The sequence below is a fragment of the Anas acuta genome, chromosome 8 (assembly GCF_963932015.1).
Source record: "Anas acuta chromosome 8, bAnaAcu1.1, whole genome shotgun sequence".
In the NCBI taxonomy this organism is placed as follows: domain Eukaryota; kingdom Metazoa; phylum Chordata; class Aves; order Anseriformes; family Anatidae; genus Anas; species Anas acuta.
Genome location: NC_088986.1, coordinates 6,158,902 through 6,167,344, shown reverse-complemented (window position 1 = coordinate 6,167,344; position 8,443 = coordinate 6,158,902). Strand labels below are relative to the sequence as shown.

General features: G+C 36.8%; 2 protein-coding genes across 2 annotated transcripts in view; one reads left to right on the top strand and one right to left on the bottom strand.

Annotated features, from left to right (window-relative positions):
- Positions 1 to 1,599, bottom strand: MAGOH (mago homolog, exon junction complex subunit). Its single transcript, XM_068690168.1, has 5 exons — positions 1,441 to 1,599; positions 1,302 to 1,360; positions 1,121 to 1,231; positions 715 to 797; positions 1 to 276 (listed from the first exon to the last, which is right to left on the bottom strand). The coding sequence occupies exons 1-5, from the start codon at positions 1,571 to 1,573 to the stop codon at positions 177 to 179; spliced, it is 486 nt and encodes a 161-aa protein (XP_068546269.1). The 5' UTR covers positions 1,574 to 1,599; the 3' UTR covers positions 1 to 176.
- LOC137860205 (nardilysin-like) overlaps positions 1,527 to 8,443 on the top strand; it is a 33,928-nt gene continuing 27,011 nt past the window's right edge. The window contains exons 1-8 of the mRNA XM_068690170.1: positions 1,527 to 1,837; positions 2,837 to 3,182; positions 3,557 to 3,638; positions 4,843 to 4,996; positions 5,439 to 5,512; positions 6,252 to 6,347; positions 6,867 to 6,989; positions 7,965 to 8,022. Of these exons, the coding sequence (XP_068546271.1) occupies positions 1,527 to 1,837; positions 2,837 to 3,182; positions 3,557 to 3,638; positions 4,843 to 4,996; positions 5,439 to 5,512; positions 6,252 to 6,347; positions 6,867 to 6,989; positions 7,965 to 8,022 (1,244 nt within the window). The remainder of the gene's footprint in view (positions 1,838 to 2,836; positions 3,183 to 3,556; positions 3,639 to 4,842; positions 4,997 to 5,438; positions 5,513 to 6,251; positions 6,348 to 6,866; positions 6,990 to 7,964; positions 8,023 to 8,443) is intronic.

The window sequence follows — 8,443 nt, the reverse complement described above, 5'->3', positions numbered from 1 at the left end:
TTAAAAATACAGATCTCACAATTTTATTACGACAGTCACTTACAGTTTGTAAAAAAAATTCTAACATACATAAAAGTTTCAGATCTGAAGAAGCAAGGAATTGAAAAAGCATCCCTCCCTCTCTTCCCCCCTCCCCCCCCTACAGACACCGTAATACAAACTTCAATTTGTTTAATTTAAATTGGCTTAATCTTGAAATGTAGTCCAATAAGACTGAAGACTAGACACTTAAGGTCCTGGACCAGGTAGTAGAATACTCTCAAGCCTTCTGGATCCCTGCAGTGCACAAGAAGGGAAAAAAAAAAAAAAAGACAAGTTCTAAAAGAACAGCCTTTAGACTATAGCATATTTTAGCAATATTTTTTTAGAGATAGTCTTAGACATAACAGACTCATTTCATCTGGCACTGACAAAACTTACAAACCTGGAGTGCAGAATGTTTTAAGTCTTCATAGGACATACACAGGCCAATGACAGTTCAGAGTCTGAATGTCTAACAGGCATTCACACAGTAAGCTTAGCTGTTCGCTGAATTTGGAAGCGTGATGTCAAGTAATGACACTTGGTTCATTATGCTGCAACACACAGCACTTGTACTTTATATTGTTTCAAACTACAAGCCAGTTCCGGGTAACACAAGTACCTAATAACTAGCAAGTTCTAACACAGATATCTACATGTAAAAAAAAGGCAGTAAAAAAGCACAATACATACTTCGATTGGTTTACATCGATGAGTGAACCAATTTTTGATGTGGTAAAGGAAATGTGCTCATCACCAATTACTATTTCAAGCTCCTACAAAGCAAAAGATTATAATGTCAAATTAGTATATTGCAGTATTGATTACAGAAATAAATATTTTGATGTCAAATTACTACATTGGGCTATTAGCTACAGAAATATTTAAGCAGTGAGATGAAGGCTTTTCCATTTTTATTACAAGGATACTGAACACATTATGTTTGTGAATCCTTAACTCTCACAATGAGATTGTGATTTAGACAGCGCCCAAGTTTTAAAATAACGTTCATTTATCTCTTTGCTAGAAAGAATGCTGACAGAAAAGCTCAGTTAGATAACACATGAGAACAGGAGCTGCAGTGAGAGCAGACACCGACCTGCCGGCCCACCCTGTCGGGAGGAGGCCACAAAGCATCATCTTCTTTAGTGATTTCACTGTCATCGATTATCCTCTTCAGCTCCTCCATTACGCTCTTGTGGACGTAGGCCTGGAGGCGACACCCAGCGTGAAAACCCCGCTGTATCCCACCCCACCCCTCACCCGTCCCTTCCCCTCACCTCCTTCCTGATCATCACATCGTTCTTGTAGTTGCTGTTGTTGGCGTAGCGCAGTTTCCCTGCCGGGAGAAGGACACACGCGTTACCCCACAGCCCCGACACCCCCGGGGGTGTCCCCCCCTTCCCTCCCTCGCCTCACCGTCGGGCCTGAACTCGAACTCGAGGAACTCGTGGCCGAACTTGCCCTTGTGCCCCACGTAGTAGCGCAGGTAGAAGTCGCTCGCCATGCTCCCGGCACGCAGCGCGGCCCCGGCGCCGCCCGAGCGCGTCATGGCGCCCGCGTCCCCCCCACCCCCCGCCCCGCGCCGCCATTGGCCGCGGGCGCCCGGCGGAGCGGCCGCTGCGCCCCCCTGCGGCAGGGCCGGCGCCTGCAGCCCTGAGGGTCCCCCCTCTCCTCCTCCTCCTCCTCCTCCTCCTCCTCCTCCTCCTCCTCCTCCTCCTCCTCCTCGCCCCGCTGCCGCCATGCTCCCCAAAGCCGAGCCCAACCGTGGCGACCCCGCCATCGCCACGGCCCCCGGCGACACGAAGCGGTACAGGTGAGGGGCGCTCCCCTCACGCCGCCGCCCCAACGGTCGCTCGGCGCCGGCCCCTGTGCCGGGCGCTGCGGTACCTCAGGGCTCAGCCCCAGGGTACACGGCAGTTTTGGTGCAGAATTTACCACAGCGACAGCCCGTGCGGTAGTTTTCTGTAAAGTAGTAACCCCTAGGTGCTCTTCTGTGAGGGTTAAGTGCCAGGTTGGGACGCGTTTTAGGACTTCGCTGGGCTAAAACAACAGCAAAGAATTTGCCTCTTTTCTCGTTTAACTGCTATTTGCTTGGACCTACAGACACCAGTCACTAGCACACACAAAATAAAGAATAATTCACTGTAGGCTCACCAAGACTGAGGGAAAAAAAATGAGAAGAAAGAGTATTCAAGGGTCACACTTGACGTGATCATGGACTCCTAGTGCCATTCACTCTGCAGTAATAGTCAAGCATCTTCTCGGCCTCAGTTAGACTCATTTTATTTTATTTTATTTTATTTTATTTTATTTTATTTTATTTTATTTTATTTTATTTTATTTTATTTTATTTTATTTTATTTTATTTTATTTTATTTTATTTTATTTTATTTTATTTTATTTTATTTTATTTTATTTTATTTTATTTTATGAGCCTCACAGATTCTACATTTTTTTCACTATGCTGCCCAGTTAATTAAATCAAAGTAATCTATTGTTTTTTATCTGTTGTTATCTAATTTTTATCTAATTTACTCACATAAATGATTCTTTCCTCTCAGTAACATGTTGTTTTTGTTGTTTGGAAATGTGATTATGTAATTAACAACAAAAACCAACAATTTGACAAAAAAGTTTGTCTGCTTTCAAGTTATTCTTCATTCTTAGCAGATCTTTGTTCTAGACATTGTTCTAGAAAGAGGATATGATTCAGTAGTCTAGAACAATTACAGATAAAGTAGAACTCAGCTCTTTTTTGATGATTTAGATGTTTTAAGGAAAACTTACATTGCCTGTGTGATTGATTTCACAGGTATATCAAACTACAAAATGGTTTGCATGCATTACTTATTTCCGATATCAACAATGTGGAGGAAGAATTTGCAGAAGAAGAGAGTAGTGCAGAGTCTGAGATTGAAACTGATGATAACAATGACTCAGGAACAGACAGCGAAGATGACAGAGAAAATTCTGATAACAATGACTCAGGAACAGACAGAGAAGATGACGGAGAAAATTCTGATAACAAGGACGAAGAGAAAGTTAAACCTGAGGAGAGTCCCAGTGATTCAGATATGGAAGTAGAAGGGTTAGCAGTAGAAGAAGCATGGACAGAACCAACAGGAAAGAAAGAGGATGATGAAAGTACAGAGAAAATGGTATATATTTATGTTACAGATTTTAACAGTTTTGGAGTTGCAAATCCTGCCCAGCTTGGAAAGCTACCTCAGTAACCTATTCTGGAGTCCTATTTGTCAGCATACTGTTTTTCTTTAGTAGTTCAGTGCCCAGCTTTCTTGCTCAAGTTTGAGCCTATACTGCTATTGTTCCTGGATTCACTGTTTGCTGAGTGATTTCCCTAGCATGGCAACAAATTAACAATGTTTTTATCTTCCCTCCTTCCCCCTGTTTGTTTGTTTGTTTTTCTGGGTGAATTTCAGTTACTTCCCTGTCTGATCATTTGCCTGTCAGATAAAATTAAACATTTTTCTTACAAGTTGTTGCAACAATGTACAATGTGTTTTCTTCCCAGTCTGCTGCTGCCCTTTGTGTTACTGTTGGCAGTTTTTGTGACCCTGAAGATTTGCCTGGGCTAGCACACTTTCTTGAACACAGTATGTATCATTTTTCATGCTAGGCTTTCTTTTCAGTTTTGAGCTTTCACACTGATTTTGACTTTTGTATCAGTTTTGATGTAATCTTAATAGTTTTTACAAATCAAGATGTTTGTGTAATTTTTAATTGAACTCCAATTTTAATTCTGGTGTGGCTTGATGTGTCTAAAAATAGTGGCCTGATGTGAATAACAAAGTGGTTATATAGTCAAATAAACTTTAATTTTCCAATGTATGAAAATAAAAAGAATATGAGCATATGTGTAAGATACAACTCTGCTGAAATGTGTACGTTTCTGTATTTGTGATGAGTAATGATACTTAAATATCATGTGAAGGTTTTGTGAACTCTAAATAGTTTTGTTAAAATTAATCCTGTTCATTCACAGTTTTATTTTTTTCCCCTTTTAAATCAAATGCATATTAAGGCTATGGTAATTACTCTATCAAGTCCTTCTGAAACCTTTCTTTCTTGCTAGTATCTCTAACAATTTCCTTGTATGAAACCTGTGCTAGTCACACACCCTTAAGTGCTCAGAGTAAATTTCAGCCTCTTATCTGTAATAAGAAGTTATTGACAGATAATAAGACGAATGACATATTCAGAGTTCTGCCAGGTGTCATTAAAAAAGTGAAGACATCAGCCCATCTTTTGAAGTTAGCCATTCATCCAGGTAATGGTGGTTGCAGAGCAATGATACAGTGTGTTGTCACAGATTTTCTGTGCTTATTTTAGAGGACTGAGTTCTTCCTGTCTTGCTGATCTGTAGATGGTTTCTTGATTTTTCACTGAATGGACTGAGTTAGTAATTCTTTGTTTCTTATACTTCCTTCAATTTTAGATTTGATGAATTATATTAATTTGTGTGTTTGCATGTATATCTGCTTGGGTCAGTATTTTTTATTTTTTTTTCTGAGTGTTATACTGGAAATGAACTGAAGACAAACACACTTGAGTTCTGCTTATAAGACAAAAAATATTTTAAATCTTATTTCTTGTATTCCTAAATAATTATTGTCTTCCAGAGTTTGTAACTTTATTCACTACCATGAAAGGAATCAAATTCTACCATCTAAATAAGAATTTACTTGATTTTAAAGAGTTTTAATCCCTTTTTACAGAAGTTCAAACTGTGAGGCACGCAGCAAAAGAGGGCTGGGCTGTGAACTACTCATAATTTCCAATCCTGTTTCTTTCATTCAGTGGTATTTCTGGGGAGTTCAAAGTATCCAGATGAGAATGGGTTTGATGTGTTCCTGAAGAAACATGGTGGCAGTGAAAATGCTTCAACTGATTGTGAGCGAACGGTTTTCTACTTTGACATCCGGCAGCAATATTTTAAAGCAGCACTTGATAGGTAACGTGGTCACACTAAATAAATCATTACTTAGATTAAAATACATTATGGCAGTGTGTATTTGTGTAAAGAAACTGAATTAGGTGTTTCTATTTCCATGTTTTGGTCAGATTTAAGTCGGAACTTCTGAACATCTTTTTAGAGGTTAATTCTTCTGAACATCTTCTTAGGGTTAATTATTTCCATTATTAATTTATTACATTTCTTAGTTCCCTAGTGAAGAAGTACTTTGAGAATCTTCTTGTGGTCTGTTCCTTTTAAATGTGGGTTTACTTAGGTTGCTGCAGAGCATTGAGTACTGTGTGATTAAGCCTTCAGATGTAAAGGTTTTCTCTATTCAGGCTAGTGTCATTGCCAGTATCTCTTGTAAGTTGGAAGTAATAATGTTTCTCTCTTTCCAGCAGGCAAAATGAAAATATTACCATTTTTCTTTCTGCTTTAGATGGGCTCAGTTTTTCATTCATCCATTAATGATCAGGGATGCAATAGACCGTGAGGTTGAAGCTATTGACAACGGTAAGAGTAATATAATCGTAATCTCTCTTTTCTTGAGATTCTCAGCCTGAAGTTCCTGAGTACAGTATTTAACCAGCATACTTTCATATTCAATGTTACAAATTCTCATTTATGTTTAGGACTTCACTTCAGAAGTAACTTGTATTTAACATTTGGGTCAGTGGAATTTTATGATTTCCCTGAACTTCTTTGAGCCTTCCTCACATCCATACTTTAGTGGTAAAGAACACTTAGAGTCTGTCATTAAGAATGGTGAGATGTAGTGAGTGTAGAGCAGTGAGAGTAGATAGTAATATTGCAGAGATGACAGTATTCATGAAAGCAATAGTATATTCTATTAGAAAATCAGAATTACTGTTTGTTTTGAAGTAAGGCAAATTTACTCCATAGAAGCACCTCAAAAGGCATTAACGAACGAAGACAGAATTTTGGCAAACTGAAGTAACAATAGGTTAAAGATGTTCACTGAAGGAATTGTAAAAGTTTTTTTATTGAGATTTCTCAATATATGAAGAGAGGTTGAAGAGTGTCAGCTTTAAAATAAATGTTAAATCACTTTCCTTCTTGTGTTGTACATCACAGTTAGGAATACTGATAATATTAAATCTGGCCAGGTTTGACTGGAAGATATATTTGATGTCAGAATATACCTCAATTTTTTCTTTGTTAAAATTATGTTGTCCCTTTATAGGAATATTGCCTTGAAACCAATGACAATACTGTTCAAATTCTTTAACAGAGTACCAGTTAGCAAAGCCCTGTGATACAAACAGATGGGAGCTACTACTAGGAAGCCTTGCCAGACCTGGGTATCCAATGAGAAAGTTTTTCTGGGGTAAGTTCTGTTTAAATGACTGGGACAAAGGCATGCTTGCCCTACTGGGCTTAGTAGCTTGGGCTATTGAATCAAAGCTCCCTGTATCTTTTCTATCACAATAAAACTCCCTGTCATTCTGTTAACTATGGCACCTTTTTGGTAAAAGTTTTGAGTTCTTCTCCAGTCTTTTCACAACTTATCTGACTATAGATATTAACTAAAATGTATTCGTTCAAGAAAATATTGTTCTTTTGGAATGTCAAGGGGTTCCTTATAAGTAAATTAAGTAGTTAAAAATACTGATTTATTGTCCAGAGTTTCATGTGTTTATCCAGACTCTTGTTTGTAGCTGTATAAATGTGAAATGTTTTTTATTTTTTCAGGCTTGAACATTTATAATCACATTTTTTATGCTGTCTAGATTTCCATTTATTTTACTGAATTTCCGTTCTACAAAATATCTAAAAGTTAGCCCTTGAGCAGAAGAGTCCTGCCAATACAGAAACAGCTAACTGGTTGCTTTCTTAACTTTTACAGGTAATGCAGAGACATTAAAACACAAGCCAAAAAAAAGTAACATTGATATTTATACAAGGTTGAAGGATTTTTGGCAGAACTATTATTCTGCTCCTTATATGAACTTGGTTGTTCAATCTAAAGGTAATACCAGATATAAGCTTTGTATATTCCTCCTAAGTAATTTTCTGTTTTGACTTAAGCTTTTTATGACAGAATGACTCTACCATAATTGTCTAAACTGTTTTATAAACCTTTTTGGGAATACAAGTGCTTAATGCAGTGTTGTTTATATTATTGTGTTTGAATGAAAATCAAACCGGAATGTAAGTTATCCTGAGAACTGGCATTTACATTTCTCTGATAGTTAGGAACCAGCTGAGTTCTGTATTTTAATTTTAACATATTTTACAATGAGAGAATTTTCTAGGTAAGATAATTTTTTGTTTTCTTCTGTGTGGGAATTAGTTGTTTTATCTCCTTAAAATAAATATCCTGTTTGATAGCATTAGAATGGATAGCATATTGCTAACACACTGTTTGGGTTATCTTGACGCATTCATTATCAGAAGTCATAATACAGTTAAATGCATTGGCTTAAGGTTTTATTTGTGAAAGACAGAAATGTGAATTGTAGTTCTAGTTCTTCAGCTAAAAGCATATACAAGAAGTGATCTGTATCTGAAGACAGTATCTATATAAATATACATATTTTTAGTATTATTACTTTAGATATAGAAGGGCTGTAGTATAAGAATATGCATATTAAATCTTTATACTGATTTATTAGTTTGTTTGTTTGCTTGTTCTGGTTTATTGTAAGAGAAGCAAAATTTACATGATTTTCATTTCTGGCTTATGGAGAACAAATACCTATGGGAGTTGTTGAAACTGGAGAAATCGGATGAACATGCTCTGAATATTTCTACTTGGTTCTTTTTTGTGTCAATGTATGTGGCTGAAAGCTCTAATAACCCTACTTTGGATCCCTAATTTAACATAGTTTTAAGTTTGCAAGATTTATGAATTACTTTTACTTTCCTGAAAACATGCTCGTGCCCTTTGAAAAGATGTATTTCTGCTTTTTCTTTTTTTTTTTTTTTTTTTTCTCCTCACTAGAAACTTTGAACACTTTGGAGAATTGGGTGACAGAAATTTTTTCACAGATTCCAAATAAGTAAGATTCTTTTTTGATATTTCTCATGTCTGTAAAACTAGGTTCTAAGCATGCAAAATTGTATGCAGTTGCTTTTCCTTGTATCTACAGAGGTTTTGATTCTTATTGATTATCTTATTATTTTCACCGACTAAATTAAGACAACATCGTCTTTAGAAGTTAGTAAATTCATAAAATGTTTCTTTAATATGTATTTGATAGCATTTAGTATGTTCCATAGATCATTGTTACATTTCTGTTCCTTCTTTAGTTACAGGGAAGAGAGTTATATCTCATGTGAATCTCTTTGTGAATTTAAATGAAGGTTTTTTTTTTTTTCTCATTTGAAAAGTGAATCTGTTTGGTTCTAACCCGTTTGTTAAGTCAGCATTAGAAGCTGGAGTGTAGTCCATTGTATTAAAATTTCTAGCCTTGAAAAGTA